The sequence below is a fragment of the Diadema antillarum genome, unplaced genomic scaffold, assembly GCF_040938485.1.
Source record: "Diadema antillarum isolate AM-2024a unplaced genomic scaffold, OU_Dant_1.0 seq00000685_RagTag, whole genome shotgun sequence".
Classification (NCBI taxonomy): Eukaryota; Metazoa; Echinodermata; class Echinoidea; order Diadematoida; family Diadematidae; genus Diadema; species Diadema antillarum.
In genome coordinates, this window is record NW_027271590.1 from 498,343 (window position 1) to 517,301 (window position 18,959).

Sequence of the window (18,959 nt, forward strand, 5' to 3'; positions counted from 1 at the left end):
GCATTTCAATTTTGCGAATTTCACAAGAGCCAAGATTCACAAAGTTAAAATGCATGCGGAAAGTCTTGTCGGCAATATATGCATTGAATGCCAGTGGCAATTATCAAAAATTTCATGCCATAAAAAAGGCCATCCACTCCAATTCACGAAAATGTCATGCTATGAACATTTCTTGCTTCACAGTAGTCTTTACTGCCTAAAGTATACAATATACGTTGTATATTCAGAAAAGTCAAGCCTCTAATCTTGAGATATCACCATCTACAGTGTGTTTTTCTTTTGCCCGCAACGTGTCAAAAATTATTGAGAGGGTGCTACTCGATCCATAACAGGAAATCAATATGGATTAAAGAATATACTGCCTATGAATAATGCCTGTGACATCATTTTGTATATATCTTGAACAATGAGTCAATCAAATCACAATGGTTCCGACGCTGTTCACACGGAAACCTTTGTACTCCATATTGCACAAATAGTTTATAACCTGATCCTTCACACAGTAATATGACCAGAGAACTCCTAGAAGAATAGGTTTTGACATACGTGGGAGGTCTGAAACTTCTTCTAAGGTTACTAACAACCCATGTTTGTCCTACATTACGGCATTTGTATGGCACTGACTGGAAACACCACCTCTTCTCCTCCTCCTCCTCTTCTTCTATTTCTCTTTCTTTCTTTTATACTTTTTCTTTCTCTTTCATTTTTCTTTTCCTCTTCTTCTTTACCTTCTCCATCTTTTTTCACTTCATTTGAAGGGCAGCATTCTATGCTACATATAATTTTATATCTGCAGCACAAGGGAAGCATACTGTAATGACACTATCATGGTAAAAACTATGTGATGGGGGGGGGGGGGTGACTTGTAACTAATGTCATGATACAAACATATCCACAAAGGAACTAAGATATTGTTGTGTTTGTCTTCCATCTTCAGTGAAGGCAGTGCTAAATAAATCATATGCTCTGTAGTAATTGTGCCTTCAGGATTTGGAAAACTTTACAAAGTTATTTCACTGCTTAATTGGTGTCTAAAATTAAATGCTAATGCTGAGTATCTAGGGGCAATTTTGAGCAACTCCGGCAGTGTTCTATCAGCAGACAGCGTGGAGTCAACCCACGTTTGGATCTCTGTCAATGAAGGCTCGCCAAAAAAAGAAAGAAATAAAAAGTCGAGTCTGATCGGCAAATTCCAGTTTTGGCTTTTTCGACAGTAATCAAATTGCACTAGAATGTGATACATGCAAGATTGGCCCCTTGGATGCTGCAGGAAATATCAGATTGAAATTAATTCACTCTCTACAGGCTTGAAAAACTTTGGATGGGGAGGGAGGCTCTCAGACCCCCTCCCACCCCCCCCCCAAAAAAAAAACCAAACACACACACACACACACACACACACACACACACACACACACATACACAAAAATAGCAATATTTATGGCTGGCTTCTGACGGGAGACATGCCAAGCTGATAAAAGGATGCTAGATTACTTTCATTGCACAAATCCTACCATCCTGTACTCCCCTCCCACATCCATATCAGAAATACATTTTCACACTCTCTCGAAAACTACCTCCCCATCTCTGTCTGGTCTCCATGACAACCAAGACTTAGAACATTACCAGTATAAGAGCCTAACAGCAAAACACTTAATTGAGTGCACTGTCCCCAATCCCATATACTCACTACTACCTCAGTACTGAATGAAGTTGCGTGCCAAGATGAAAGGAGATGTGAGAATTCCAACATTCTTAGCAGAAACATACACATGCACACACATACAAACAGCTATGATGATGAAGTCTTGTATAGCGCCGGTATCCGCCAAGTCAGGCGCTATGGTGTAGAGTCTACATGCCAATACTCTTAAGCCCACACTCCATAAATCTTATTTTCTCTTTCAGAGGCTATAAGCATGAAGTAAAACATGAAGCGATACAACTGATAGCAAAATACAGTATAGGTCTTGCTAAACTCTTTTCCGTAGAACATCACCAGTATCCCATCAATGACTTAAAAATATTTGTTAGCTTAGTAGAATTGCCTGTGTTTAATATGATCTTAACGGTTTTCTCTCTTTTTTGAAAGAGTGAATCCAATCTTCTATTCTTCACAGAATCAAACACTTCCTTTTACTATCAACCATCAACTTCCTACATTTGTGTCAATGAGAAAACATTGTGTTGTTAGAGATAATTAAAAAACGTCTCCATTGTTCTGAATATATACCGAAAAAGTGAAATTGTTGTGACAGCAGGCACCCACAGTTTTGCTGTTCTCTTATTTCTATGGCTTATCCCGCTCATATTCTATGCAGTTCCGGGCCATATATTCGATTTTAGAGAGTTATGAATTGATTGCCACTCTGTTTGAAAAGCATGGCGACCTGCTGAGCTACAAATCAATCTCCCCATCAATGGCAACTTGATATCATGATACCAAAGCACTTAGAAACTGATAGGAAAGGAAAATGTTTTGCATGACCTGCTGGTTAAGAGTTTAATGACATAACAAAACATCAGGTGACTTTATAATGAAAGAACACAGCCAAGAGGTCACTGCCCTGACCCCGAGTACCATTTCCTGTCCATTACTTCCTGTTTGTTTTCCTCATGGTAAGCTTCACAATCACATATCCTCTAGACAAAACGAAAGACTTAATCTTTGTTCATGCGTCATTATCTGCACAGATTGAAATTTGAAAATTTGATCAATATTAGTCTGATTTGTAAGATTTCATATTGGTCAAAAATTGAGAAATAGAAAATGGGATTCCATTGCACTAATAAATCATACTCATTTCTGGTCAGCTTACTTGGTTTGCATTTATTTAATATCTTTGTCATTGTGTGTACTCTTTGTCACACAAGGCAGCATATTGTTATGTGGAACAAAAAACAAAAAAATCAGATCTAAAGATTAATAAGAAATCCTGATTTTGCCACTCTCAGTGTTAGTCTTTGCTTGTTTGCAAGCCTCAAAAATGTATTCAAAATCTTGACTGACTTAAAATCTTCCTCCACTAAGTACATTCCAGAGAAGCCAGTACCACTCAGAGCAATTGAGAGCCTGCTATGAGCAGGAAATTATGAAAATTGGGTCTATCGACGTCACAAATCAGGCCAAGTGCTTGAGATTTTAACAATTCTCAAGACTGCATGATGTGAAATACAACCATTCACAAGATTATGTTTGAATAGTTACCACTTGACATCTCTTTCCAATGAAACTCATACTCCTAAAATTGAATATGTGAAGGACAAATCCACGCCCCTTACACATTGATGGCAAATCGAAAGAGCAATATAAAACTTACCCTGTACTAAGAAAAGAAGAGGAAATCAGTTGAGATCTTTGAAGTTTTGTGACTCTTTCCTACGATTTACCTAGTTTTGAGTATTTTGCTTTCAGATAAATATGAAATGGTCACTTGCCAAATATCCTGTTATATGAGACTAAGTTTTTGAAAAATGACTGTAGAATGGTGGGTCTTTTTTATGTAATATATATACAGAATGAGCGGCAGTTTGTGAAGTGACGATGTCATTGGCTTGCCAATTTGCATTCAGCTAAAATCACCCATCTCTCAAATATTGCACAAAATTTTCTGAAATTTTAAGAAAGTTCCATGATTTTGTTATTTGTGTTATGTATCATGTACATCCCATTTGTGCTATTTTACTTGTTTCTCATCTCTTCACTGCTTTTTTTTTTTCAAAGGACTTATCATCAAAGATATGGCCAAGGAGATTACATATAACTTTGAATAAAGGCCATCGTCTACTGCTCCATGCAGAGAGAATGGCAACAGATTTGATATGCCATATTTTACAACCACCACTTCAACCACCACCACCACCATCATGTCGTACCTCACTGGTCCTAAGGACGATCCTGTAGCGGTATCTCATGTTGTTGTCCTTGCTGTTCTCCGCTGGACTCTCCTGCTCCTCCACCTTCTCCCGCCGCACGCTGACCGCCAGCGGACCGAGGCTGTCGTCCTTGCCGAAGTAGTTTTGGTGCTCTGCGGATGACGGTGGTGAAACCCAGTCATGATGACAAGATGGAGGGGGGAAAAAAAGTACAACTTCATCAAAGAATTCATCAACTTCTAGGAATCTACGTACATCAACCTAAAATACATTTCAATTATTAATTTTGGTACACCAACTGCAATATAAATACTGGCAGTCATCAAGTTGGTGTTACATTTGTTAATAAAAAACAAAAAAAAAAACAGTTATTTCTATGTGTCCAGGCACTTTTAGAACTTTATAACTTGCCATGTTTTTTCATCAGGATTCAATTAAGTCATTGAAACCTGGTCTAATTGTAAGTTATCCAGCCCATTTGAATAGGTATAGCAATGTGCCTCAGTCCAAAAGGAAGGGTTTAAGGGTTTAAGGGGATTGGGTAATCTCTATTCATTGGCAGTTAGTTTTGCCATAGCTGTGCTAATTGGCGAAGAAAGCACAACAGAACAAACCACATTATTCCTGGCTAATCTGTACAAAGATACACTCACTTCATTTAAAGCATTATCATACCACACTGAAATTTCCCCTCGATGGAAATAGTTCTTAAAGTACACAACAGTGCCATTTGTAATTACACAACCATTATTATACCTAATCAATGTCATTCATGATATAAGAAAATATTTTAGCCATATTCAAGTTGAAAAGGGGAGAGAGGGCAGACATGGGATTCTCTAAAATGTTACATCAAGCCATTGGTTTGAGTTCTAGGAATCAATGAATGATGTTCATATCTCACAGTAAAGCTTCATCAAACAATTGATTAAAATCCTGTGTCAGAGACCAATAAATGCACATCATCCTTTCACGGTGTATACAACATGTCATGGATCAAATAACGTCTCTTCATTGGAGAGGCTGTCACGCAGAACTTGAGACACATCACGCATGCCAAATAGTTTGACTGTGAGAATTCTCCTTCCTCATAATATCTGTGCGTGCAATATGAGAGGAAGTCCTTGTATCAAAACATGGCATAAACCCAACAAGCTCTATTTATCCATCACTCGCACAGACTTTCACTTTCTGTTGCACATTATGTTCTCTGCACATCATCAGCGCCTACGTCACACGTTTTTCCCTCCTCAGAACGAAGCACAATTGTTAATGGACTGTGGCGACGTGCACAAGAAAGCGGGCGCATCATGGGGAGTCAAATTCGGTTTCTCTATCCGACTGCGTGTATCTCAAATGGTTGTGAAATCGATATGATGGTCCAAGTGTTTCGTGTTTCTTTCCACTGTCAAACCCATACAGACATACTACAGCCACTGCTAAACCATCACTTGAATTCAAGAACTTAGCAGACAATCAAATCAGTTTTGCATCGTTTTAAATTACAGATCACGCAATCAGTGGAGATGGTTTGACTTTCAATAAATCTCATCAGGAACCTCATACACACACTACAGCGATGGAAAAATACAGAGATTAGAAGAATATAAACCCGATTTGACTTGTTTACATTTCATCAGTAGGTTATGTATCTTAAAATCATTACAAAAAATCATCTTAATTCACTTTACCAAGCACACACTACTAATTGAAATTTATTCTTTTAATTTCACATCAAGTAAGAAAGAGGTGTGTGTATATTATTCAGACATTTCTAAATGATATCATACTGTTGTGTTGGTACATGTATTAGCACATATCCAGGTTGTGTTTATATCTCCATCAACATCCCCCTCACCCACCTCACCCTACCCTCCCCCCTCTCTCTTCTTCATCTTCCTTCTAAATCTGAAATGTGCATATAAACAAGGAAGGATCTTACTGCATGAACTTAAAAAACGAAACAAACAAACAACCTACTTGTAGATCAACAATATCTACTGCACAACAATAATGCCTAAACCAAACTACTCCAGGCAATGCAAAGTTCAACTCACGGTCAAAGACAGAAAGTGGACCCGGACACGCATAGAAGGAAAAAAATGAAAGCTGAGACAGAGAGAGAGACAGAGACAGGGATACACAGAGACAAACAGAGATAGGAAAAAGAAAGAGAAAGAAATATAAATGGATTACTCCCGTTAGTGGAGTAGAATTCGATTAAGACACTTTTTTGTAAACGTGATGGACATATCACTGCACAATCAAGTAAAACCTGCTCTCGTCACCATTCTGCAACCAAGAAGAGAGTACTGTGACAACACACACACACACACACACACACACACACATACACACAAATGCATACATTACATACATACATGTATAGGTATATAAATTAAATAGATAATATAAATGTATACAGAGAGACAGAAAGATATGTATGCTTTAATATACTTATACATTTATACACACATACCCGGTACACAAAAAACATAAAGAGAGAGAGATGTAGAGACAGGAAAAGAGAAACCCAAACTGATAAGTATTGTTACCGTGTTTGAGGAAGTGCTTCCTGTAATAGAGAGCCCCTTCATCTACATGCTCCACCACAGGGCCACGCCACACATAGTTTGATTGATCCTCAGCGATACCCAGATCCGCTCCTCCCCTTCTTTCCAGTATGGTCTGATGCCGATATCTGATTGCAAAACAAAGAAAAGAAAAGTGTATATTCATTCATCATTCATTCATTCATTCATTCATTCATTCATTCATTCATTTGTTCGTTCATTCATTCATTCAATCAATCAATAAATCAATTACTCAATCAATCAATCAATCGTTCGTTCGTTCGTTCGTTCGTTCGTTCATTCATTCATTCATTCACTCATTCATTTATTCAATCATTTATTCATCCATTTATACATGAACAACCAAAAACATTGTCAATGGACACTGGACACTCTTGTCAATCATATTTGTGCAAGATGATGATGATGATTACGACAGGGTTCGACGCTTACATTTTTTCGCTGGTGGCCCATTCAGGCCACTAAAATCTTTAAATTTTAAAATTGGTGGCCCAAACACTGGGCTACCACTAATGTCAAGCCCTGATTATGATTTTGATGATAGTTTTTGATCAGGATCACTTTATCACTGCCACACATTAATTATGAGGATGGAAATTTGTATACAAGTTATATTTGTAAGCTGAGGAATAACAGCATAGCTCACTACATGACAGGGAGATTCCTAAATACTGGAATCAGTAAACTCCTACCAATAAAAAGAAAAAAGAAAGACATAGCTATGCAATATTAGCAATTGCCACTCTCAAACACATGCATGCTATATTCTAGACATACGGTATAACACACCGCTGAATTTACCAGTAGTTTGCTTTTGAAAGTTCACCTCTGACAGTCAAATGTCTTACCACTGATGAAGTTTACACATTCTCTTTATAGCTATGAATGAGGAGGGGTGAGGAGTTTCTGATACGAGGTAACTTCCAAATATATTTGTGCTTCCAGCAATGTACATGTAGTGATGGTGAAAGGGTAGAATTTGTCTTTGTTTATGATGCATCTCTGTTTGTTTGTTTGTTTTTGTTTAAAACTTCTTTGATTTGAAAATGAAGTAAATCATCAACTTGGAGACTCCACTCCGACACAAGCATCAGCAACAAAAACAATCATTACACTGACAACCTCCAACAGCAAAGCTTCCAACAACAGTTTTGAAATGTCACTCCTATTCTTCCCCACAAGAAGCCAAAAACGTTGGGCCTGAAGCAATTCATCGGCCTCTCTTCCTCGTTTTCGAACCTCTGGAGCAAAGACATAATATATTGTTGACATTTACTGCGGGAGCAAATGGTACGCATGTGAAGACAGATGGAAGCAGTGCCTCGGGCAAGCGAACACACGCCGCACCGCCGATAGCCTATGCATCAGAGAAATATGCGGCGGCGACGGCGGCATTACCTTCTCGTCGGGTCCCGAGACACAGAATGAAACACGCAGAAATTTGTCACATCGGTGATGATTTATCAGTCTCCTGTCATTAGTCCCTGGATCTTCAGACTTTATTATACATCATCCGTGTGACAGGTAACTCTCGGAACATGTGAGATCTCGCAATGTTCTTTCAAGCTGCAAGCTGTCGCAGATGGGTTTCCGGGGAGGAAGGCTAGCCGGAGGAATGCAACGGCCCTGGTTGTATACATACACCAGACAGGGCGGACATAAATCTGGTAATTGACCCTTGAGGATAATGAACAATGAGAAATAAGCCCAGGATGCACAAGCTTCCAGCCTCTTCACTAGTCAGCATAATGCAAAGAATTCCTGTATACAATTCTACACCTATCTATCAAACTCTTCTTTTGAAAGAATTCCTTTGTAATCCAAATGCTGAAAGGAGATTAAACTAATCATAAACTTCATGACAAATGTCCATTGTGTGGCTATCCTACAAATTCATTTGCTGATTTGATTCATTAATAGGACATACCCTACAACACAGAAAATACTGGGGAAGAGGATATCAGCTATGATATGAAAATAATCAAAGGCTTGCCTCCTCTGCAATTATGTTTGAGAGTCTCTCAAATACACACGTAGCTTTTTAAAATAGTGTCTCTCTCAGCTTTGTCCAGCATTCTCTATGTCTCTTTGAGAGATGCAGATCTATGACAAGTTTCAGTTTCAGAGACATATCAAAATGGTTGGTATTCAAGGAAAATATTAGAGATAACCAGATCTCCATGTCATCTGAACATTTCAACTGTCAAAACCTGGGACAATCAGTTTAATGTTCATAAATCTACGATACTACGGTGTGTAGTTTACATGTCATGTAGGTTCAGGTTAATATCAGTACTCTGAACTTGACATACACTTATGAAGCAAAAATGAATTAGGTAAGCATAAGTGTGTATGTGCATGGTTGGGTGTTCTTATGACATTTGAGGAGGTGGGACAGTCGTTTCCATGTTTCCCTTTAAAGGTCACCGACCTGTCAAGTCCGCCTGCCCTCCATCGCGCACCCAAGCTGCCCTATTAATAGCACATATGGCTCTGGACATTTTCCAACCGGCACATGCACCAGAATCCCCCGCTCAGCGAGACACGATTGGCACCATCCAGAGTCATTACCGGCACCCCGACAAGTCAAGAATCCCGGCTTGTCATACCTGACATAGCGCACATAGCCCAATAGCTCATCCTGCCAGCAACGGCGCCCAGGGCAGCTATAGATTCAGCATGTCCTCAGCTGAAGCCCTCATGCTGCCATTATTGAATTTGCTGAGAAAAATAGCATGTAAAGTGTATTACGCCAGCAACAGTGTAACCAATTTGAGCACTTCCTCTCCAATGACAACCTCCCACCGACAGACAGAAACACATCCGTATACACTGATGAAGTCCATGATTTCTATTTTAATTCCACTATAAGTTATCTGTATCAGTTTAGGATCATGCTCTTGTCACCTTGGGGGATGAGAAAGGCAGTAAGTCACACTCAACATGAAAAAGTTGTGAATTAATTATTTCTATTCAAGATAATGAAAATATGCATCTATTATAATTATTTTCACTGCAACTGATTGGCAAATAGCCCTTCATTGACATAAATAAGCATTGATTATTCAGTGTTTAATAGTAGCCATGATTAAAAAAAAAAAATCATAGGGATACACACTACGGTTGGACAAACCTTATACATTTACATTGAGGGCCATTTGTCAATCAGTAGCAACAAATTATTCCCACTTGACAGAAAAAAATTAGACCTCCAGAACAAACATGCACTGCTACTCAGATTATGGTCAAATCACACAATTTCAGCAACCAATGAATTACATTTATACATTATATATCTGTCCCAATAAAAATGTCACTTTGCTAAAGAGGTTCTGACTTCAGACAGTTTGAATTGACAAATGATAAAGATTATGGATTGATATAACCATGGCCATGTTATAAAATATGCATGTAGAGCTAAATAGACAATATCAGAGTTGACAAAGAAGCCCTCCTTACGGCCACATATCAGGAATAAAAATTACCTCATGGATCTTTAAAAATATAGCTATGTTTTTGTTTGTTTGTTTGTTTGTTTGTTTGTCTTTATACCCATATCTTTCTCCATTCTGCAGACATCTCCCAGGGTCCAGATTTAGTAGAACCATTTTTCACAGCTCATGTGTGCTGTCATATCATACCCTGTTTGCATCACATTCTGTCCACACACCACAGCAAGTCACGCTAGCCAAATACACGGGGTACCACTTATCCAGTCAACAGTTGCACCAGGAATATTTCAGTTGTACAGTAGCTCAAGTTGAAATCATTTTAACATTCACCTATCTCCTTGGACACCTCTGTACTGGGCTAAAATTTTCATTTTACACCCACATATAGGAAGTGAATATCATATTTTGCGCTATGACGCAACTTCAAGACAGACCTCAAACAAACAGTTGAACAAGATATCAAAAAATGTAATGGGGAATACTGTAAAACCTGAAATTTTTGCATGCATTCTAATTTCATGAATCTTGACTCTCGAGAAATTATAATGTACAAAGTTCTTGTCTACACTATAATGCATTGGATACCAGTGGCAATTCGTGAAAAAAATTCATGTTGCGAAAAAGGTCGTCGGCTCCCATTCGCAAAAATTTCATGCCGCGAACATTTATTGCTTTACAGTACTGTGAGGTTACACAATAGTGTTCACGTTTCCTCTATATGTGAAAGGGACTGGAGCTCAGAGGAGCAACTACTGCACACTTTAAGCCCCTTGCAAAAACTCAGGTGTCAAGTGTAAACTCACCTCCTCATGACGCGTGTACTGAGCACGCCCATCTTGGAGAGGGTGACCCTCGGCTCCAACTCGTCGCCGATCTCGTTGCGGAAGAACGGGCAGCTGCTGATGAGGTCGTTGCTACGGCTGTCCCCCGCATCTTGCTCCTCAGTACTGAGTAGGTCCTCCACACTCCCCTGTTGGTATGGCACAGCAAGTAGGTATTGCGTGGATGAGAGGGGGGAAGCATAAATGCACTTCATGGGGCAAATATGAATTTTAAAAAAAAATAATCTTGTGCAAAAGAGGTACCAGCCCTCTTCCAAAGGCACCAGTGATCATATCCAGCATTACACATTTGACAAGTAATGAAGTTTATCAAATCATTGACAATATGAAAAATAGACATTTTTTTTTTTAAGTAATGCAGAAGAGGTCTCATTTTGATTTTCCCAATATCTCACAAAAACAAAAATGTCCCAAAATCATCAAATGCCATTGGTCAAAGAATTTTTCAAGTTTCCTTCATTTTCTTTGAATTCCTCTAAATGTGCTTAATACTGTGACTGCCATATAGTTTGCAAGTGTGATACATGTATGTCACTAATAGTGACTTATAAGACAATTTTTCACATGGTTGAATTAAGGATTAAGAATCCTAGAGATGGAATGATACATGTACATACCCTTTTAAAAGAAAAGTGTTCATGACATTCCGTCTTGGACAACATATAAATTGCATCTCTGTTAAGGCAGGCAATAATTTCATTTTGCAAGTATCAGCTGACTTGCAGATATTTGTGAAAATACAAAATACCAGAAAATATTTGGCACGTACAGTAGTCATCTTGAAACAAAAGCAATGTAACTTCTTGAGGAAACGGAATTACAGGTCATCAATCTACTTTCAAGTGGGATCCTTCACATTGTACATCCTCAATCAAAAGATGCACTTCAAGGAAAGAGGTCCTTGTACGAAAGCAAGTACACAGAAGCAATGTCAGCCTTTTTCAAAGTGAAAACTAGAACTTGCAAATCGACGTATGCAGAGTTGTGATCATAGGAACATTCATAGGCAGACTGACAAAGCTTCTGATTCATATCTCTGTTTTTTACACACAGCTATGCCTGATTAGGACTTTGTCAAAGTAGTCAGAACACTTTCTCCGTTCACTTTCTCCATGAATACACTACAAATGTCGTAACAAGTTAGAAGGAGCGGAAGTGAACACCCGCATAAGAAGTACCCTTAGGTTTCTTCATGACACAGAACTTATACATGGGTCATCACATACAATTTACCTTGTGGTCACAAGACCACAAAAGCTCTATGAGGTACTGTTACAGCAAGATGCCATGTAAAAAGAAATGCTGACATTACTTTTCTTTTTTCATGCATAGTGTTATTTCTGCTCAGATCCTCATATCTTCATCTTCTTCTTCTTCTAGACTAATCTGCCTCCTTCAGGTCTGAAGATTATTTCAGATCTGTTACTTTAAGTTGCCTGCTGTCATTTTAGACATTTCTGTCTCGGCTGTAAATTCTTCCTCCAACAATAATAAGCCCATCTGTCTTCAAGATGCCATGTAAGACATTTTGACACTGATGACTTCCTCATCTGAATGTGGATGGCATCCGAATGTTCAAAGGGATGACACTCTTAAGTACAGTACTGTATTCACAGAAATAATGTGTTCACAGCACAGAATTTTTGTAGCAAGGTTTGGAAAAATTTCAAGCTACTAGAAACTGCATAGTCATTTTGACTTCATCAGCTTTTCCAATGATGTTTGGTAAACAAGGAATGCTTTCCTTCACTAGGAAGCTAACAAGCAATTAAAGACAAGCACTAAACTAAAAATTTATGATGCAAAAGATATTTCACTTTCATAATCATGAAAAATCACTTCAGGAGATAAAAGGCAGAGTAAGACATGAAATAAGAGCTTGTAAACAGGATATTCTGAAACATATAAGGGCTTAATGGGAAGTTCATATACCTTTCTAAGAAATACAAATGCATGGATGCGCTGAAATATATTTCATACTTGTGAGAAGTGTTTATCACAGACATGAATACTGTACCACTTCCTTTTCTAAACCACATTGATGATAAACACAGAGAGTTATCAAAGGCGGATCCAGGAATTCCGTAAAGGGGAGGCGCCTTTACAAAATTAAAGGGAGGGAGGCGCACGCCCTCCCCCCATTTTTTTCCTTTTTATTTCTTTTGTTTAACATAAAAAATAAAGAGGGGGCGCGCGCCAGGTGCGCCCCCCTCTGGATCCGCCACTGGTTATGATACAAACACCTCCTTTTGTGCATCACGATTAGTTACAGACAGGGACAGTGCACAGGTTTTGTCATCACTTTCAGAGCAGATTTCATGGCAGTTTCTGGTATCAAAGGCAATACGTGGTCTTGCAGGAAGTTTGGCCGACATGAGGCTGCAGTTTTCACACTTGTCGGGATCAATGTCAACGTTTTGGTCTCTCTCTTTTCACGCTTTGTTTGTCTGTTTGTTTATTTGTTTAACCCGAGGAGCAATATACCACTGCAATGCAATCTCTGATTACTTGAAGGTAGAAAATTACATTGATTATGTCAAAGAGCAGTGGATATCAGAGAAAATATTCCAATCCACATGTTTAGCTCATTTCTGAAAAATAAAGCCATTTCAGTGTTTTTAGAGTTTTAGTGAAAAAAGAAAGATTTTCTTCTGTTTTTGAAAATTTCTGGTCAAAATTTTAATTTGTGCAAAGTCTAAATGGCATACTCTTGATTTGTGTGGAGGGAGGAACAAGTACAATTACAATAGGAAATTTGATGGAACCTACATTTTGTGTCCAGGAAAATGTTGACACAGATACACCATGTTTGTATGTAACATAAACGCATTTAAGACTGCTACTCACGTCATCACGTTTTGTCTTTCACAAAAGTATACAATTAGTCATTTTACTGATTACAGCTGTATTCTTATACTAAATTCCTGTTGAAACCTGACTTGCACAGGACCATTTTGGTAATTTTTTAATGTTATAACACTTACACAATATTGTTAACACATTTATGGCCGAAATACAATTTTACACTCATGGAAGAATACAAAACTACATACTTCTTTTGCGACATACATTTGTGCCGTAAAAGCTGTTATTTTTGCGAGGGTTTGATTGTTGTGAATTCTGTGAATCACTCTTATAGGGCTGTGAATTTAACAACACACAAAAATACCACCACGTACAGTAAAGTGGTATGCACTTACGATAACCACAGGTCAAATCGTGATAACAACATCTTGTGAAAATGTCTGTGACCTCCTCATTCACAAAAATATCTGTACCCATGCAAAACTGCAACAGCTTTTACAGTATGAAATCCTATACTTCCTTCAAAAACTTATTGCGTGATTAAATATTGAAGTCCTTCACTGCACTACAGAACAGTTGGGTCTCATCACAATTTCTTCAATATAAATTATGTAATCTTCCATTGAGGCACAAACTAACGACAAGTATGATACACATAATATTTGATCTCAGGTCACAAAGAAACTTTTTTTTTTAAAGGGACATGTCCTGTGATAAAGATAAACAGAAGATGAAGATTGGAAACCCTTATTTGACAATATTGATGGAGTCCCACATGAACATAACAAAACTTACAGCAGCTGACACAGAATTTTTAATGTAGATAACTGTTACTGTAATTGCATAGTGTAGTGACAGCATGAAAATGTAAGTTGCAGAATTTGTGATTTGTCCTTAGGATTGAGCCAGAAGTGTGGGAAGTTCAAGGAAAGTTTTCTTTTCTCACTTACAAACCATCAGGAGGTAGTTTTAGCTTTTCAAAGTTTAAATTACAAGCTGCTTTTTTATACCAGCCAGGTTTCCTCCAGAAATACAGAAAAACCATCCAGAAGTAATTTTGCAGACAAAATTATTGAACTCATCAGTATATATGGCAACAGGTCCACTATAACATCAGCAGTTAAAGATTCCAACCTTCCTTGAAACATCTTGTGTTAATTTTTCTTTAACCTTCCATCTTGTGATATATTTTGGCAGTTTCCACTTTTTTGCACAATGAAATGTTAAATCTCTATACTATTTTTTTTCTAGAAAAGTTTTTTTTCTAGAAAAGTAATCATTAAAAGAATCTATACATGCAACTCTGCTGAGAAACCCAAAGTGACAATTTAAAGTGAGGGCTAATACTAGATCCTACATTAAGCTAGTAGTGAGCTTACTGTTTTTTATATGCTTTTTTTTTTCTTTGGAGGAGTATGCTACAAAACATTCTACAATATCTATTTGTCTGAAGACAATGGGTACTTTTTTCTAAAAACACACACATTGAATTCTGTCATTACTATCAATTTCAACATTTTAAACCAAACTTTAATAAAGACACCTCTTTCCCAACATAATATTTCGAAAACAAAATTTGCACAAAATGAATTGAAACAAATAATTTTGTTGTTAAGACTTTGTACAAACAGTCATTCTGTCAAAGCATTACTGTCACAGCCCGTACTCAGAATCAAATTTGATAAACAAATAACATTCATGAAATTTGGAATTCATCTCTCATTAAACTGACACTAAAACTCTCTAAAGTCCATGTGATGATATATTCTGATTTATCATATTTCCTGTTTGAAATGGGAAAAAATGAAATATTCTACCTATACATTTCAGCAAAAAAAAAAGAAGATATAAGGCATCTCATTCCATACTCACCTCTGGAGTGTTAGTTGCGCTGGCCCTTGAGGCAGCTGAAGCTCCTGTCCTCATATTTCCTTTGGCTATTAGGTCACTGCTCCTGGTGAGGTCACAGACCTCAAAGTAAAGGCTCTGCACATCAAAGTGTTCAAATGCTCTTCTCCGTACTCCCTCCTCAATGCGGGCCTCCAACATTTCATCTGCAGTTCTATTGTCTTGGTGGTCTTTGGCAAGATATCCCCTCTCCCCCTTACGTAATTTCTTGAAGAACAACCCTTCATGCTTCCGTTCATTGCCAGAGTATGATTTTGTGCGGTCCCTCTTCTCGCGTTTGCTCGGGTGCCGGCGAGGCGGTTTAGGACTGTGAATGGTTTGGTTTCTTTCCAGTGTAGTACTGCCTTGTTTGGGGGTGGACTCTGTCGTTGAGACGCGCGAGGGTAGCGGGGAGGTGTGACTGCGCCCATCATGGACAGTGACGTGACTTTGGAAGAGCTGCTTAAACTGGGGCGGGGCTGGACTCCGGTCATCCACCGGCTTGAAGCTCTGCACCATCTGGAAGAAGCTCTCACCTCCGGTGCTGTGGGCATCGATGGATGACGTGCTTCCAAAGTCTCTGTGAACAGCTGCTGCGGTGAAGTCCGTCTTCTCGATCTTATCCAGCGTGGAATTACTCATGCTCCGGCGCAGAGCTTGCATCATAGGCACACGGGGCATGTCACTACGATTAAACTTCCTGAGGTTATCTGTGGTCAACGCCAGGGTTCGATGACTCCCCGTAGAGGCACTGACCACGCCGAGAGCGGGCTCAAAGTACTTTCCATCTGGGCTCGTGTTGTGGCGACGGTGCTGAGGAGATCTCACCGAGCGCTTCTCTTCGTTTTCCTTCCAGTACTGCCTTGCCTTCTCTTTGCTGCTCAGTCTGGAAGTCTTATTAGCTAACAAGTCTTGTGTCGATGACATCAGTTCACTGTGATATTCTTTTTCATTGTCTGAAATCTCCGAGTAGTCCTCGGTCTGATAGTCCACTTTCACCGGTGTGGCACGAAACTGACCGCTGGTCAGACCGAGCTGACCACTGGAACTGTCCCCGCTGCTCCTCCCCCACGAGTTGGTGTCACTTCTCGGGGTGCTCACACCTCTGGACACCGTGCTGCCAGACTGGTAGCCGTTCCTGTGGCCCTGTGACCCAGATCGAAGTCTGTAGTAGTTGTCCTCTGGTTGCTGTGATGAGTGGCCGTTCTGGACAACCTTGTTGTGGTAGTAGTCGGCCATCTCCTGAGCACTCTCTCGGGCTGATTGGATGAGCTCTGGCTGTACAGCTCCACTGTGTACGTCCCAGTTCCCATGCACACTTCTACTCGCTGTGGCCATAGTCAGCCACACACCATATCAACACTGCACTCTGCCAGCACCTACAGTTATCACGGCACGACTCATTTACAAAATATAATTTGTGGCTATTTCCCACGTATCGGACATTTTACGCCCACTTCAACACCTCCGGTGTGGATTGTGGATTGTTCCTATCTCCATGACAGAGCAGACATAACACGTGATCAACTCGCAAAATCAAGCTGCATGGAGGAGGGACAGTTGCGTTGCCAGTTTATCACTGGCTGAAAATGCGAGTGTAACTGGCGATGTTCCCTCTCTCACACTAGTCACTGTATGAGAGTAATACACAACTCATACCCTCAATCGACCCTTCCTTCCTGCTGTACGCTTTGAGCTCTGTGTTTGCCAGGAAAGAGGCTGGCCGTGGTTCGTCAATAATCACAAAGTCATCTTTTGATCTCCGGATTCTGCGGCAACCCAGTATTTCCACTGCGGCTGGCTCTCGTGCCCCAGACCAGTTTGCTTGCACGACCTTGAATCCACTCCAAATCCGTCTGTGAGGAGAACAAAAATATGGAAAAATGGAGATTGAATTGAATGGAACAGAAGGATCTCAGTGAGGTGTTAGTGAATGACCTATAAATCAGTTTTCAATCATTCGCTGTACACATACATCCAATAACCTCTGCAGATGAAGTGAAGTAACCGATAGAAACTTAGCGAAGTGAGAGTTTACAGAACACTTGCACATTATATATATTAAATAACGTGTCTCAACCATTTCCACTTATTTCCTGCACTGTCATTTCAGTTTTGCTTCGAGAGCACTCATTGGACAACCACGCTCAAGCTCTGACATCCTTTTTTTTCCCTTGCATTTCGAATCACTGACCATAAGGATGTGCTTGCTATCTCTCTTTTTTTTAAAGCTATCAGTGGAAACTCTTTCACAGCATAGCTCAATTTCCTGAATGAATTCACATTAGCAAGGCAAGTAAAGAAACTGCAGATAAATCCCTGGCTCGGTCATTAAGTGCAGGCTGTAAATCTTCAACAGGATGTCAGTCATAATGCTGTACAAATCATGAATTACATTCTCATGTCACAGGATTAACAGAAGAGAGAGAAAGAAAGAAAAAAGTTATTAGACAGCTCTCCGCTATTCTATCACACACACACACACACACACACACACACACACACAAACACACAAATACACTGGAAGTAAAATTTGTCAGAAAGCGTCAGTCAAATCATAGCATAGGCACAGTAATTTTCATTAGTGATTTACACTCTGTACATGAATCATACTGCAGCTTTGGGTCTGCTACACTGAAAGGCTGCTGCCTGTGTGTGTGTAAAGACAAAAAACAGTGGTCATGGTAACTTTAATCCTATTCCAGTTTCTTCATGCTGCAACTCAGCATGACACAAAGACTGGGTTATTTCAAAGCAGAATTTACTCTACACATAGTAATTAGATTCAGAGAACATAGAAATACAGGTAAGACAAAAGCAATGAAGTTTGAGAAAACTTCAACAACTCATAGGCATTCAAAATGTATGATTTTTTGGTTAAACCCATATGCTACCATTGCTAGATAAGGATACAACTGTTACAGTAATAGAACAATACAAAGAAGATATACCAAAATTATAACAAATTTCCATGTTTATATGAAAAGTACATATTTCCTCCGACTTGCAACTGACACATGTGAAGGGTAATGATACTCCCCTGTCTTCCAAAGGGGGTTTAAGTCTATAAATGCTAGAAGATGAAAATATTCCATACATGGAATAATCTTTGGATAAGTGCTCTTTACGTTCCATCCTTGTGGCATCACAAACTTTTACAGACTTCTCATCCAGAAATGGATTCAACCAAAATTTCATAATGTTTATAAGTTTTAAAGAACTTGTCTAAATTCCTTCACACTACACTGATGCGTCTGACTCACAACTTTGCAGTCAATGAATCCACAGGCTACATGTATGTGTTTGGGGGTAAAGTCCCCATTACGAGCAGCAAATCATTTGACTGGGAAGAAAACAAATATGTCCGTTGGTTCACAAACATTCCTTTATGATTATATCTGGTGATCAGCGTGATTCACAAATACCATACAAGTACTTGGGACCATGGGTGCCTCCCTACACTCCATTCTCTAAAATTTTTTCATTCACAAATGCTTCGATGG

General features: G+C 39.1%; 1 protein-coding gene across 1 annotated transcript in view; it reads right to left on the reverse strand.

Moving 5' to 3' along the window:
• Positions 1 to 17,045, reverse strand: part of LOC139737196 (uncharacterized) — an 83,269-nt gene extending 66,224 nt beyond the window's left edge. The window contains exons 1-4 of the mRNA XM_071647873.1: positions 15,442 to 17,045; positions 10,726 to 10,892; positions 6,432 to 6,577; positions 3,877 to 4,028 (exon numbers count right to left, since the gene is read on the reverse strand). Coding sequence (XP_071503974.1) covers positions 3,877 to 4,028; positions 6,432 to 6,577; positions 10,726 to 10,892; positions 15,442 to 16,794 — 1,818 coding nt within the window. The 5' untranslated portion in view covers positions 16,795 to 17,045. The remainder of the gene's footprint in view (positions 1 to 3,876; positions 4,029 to 6,431; positions 6,578 to 10,725; positions 10,893 to 15,441) is intronic.
• Positions 17,046 to 18,959: the final 1,914 nt, after the last annotated feature.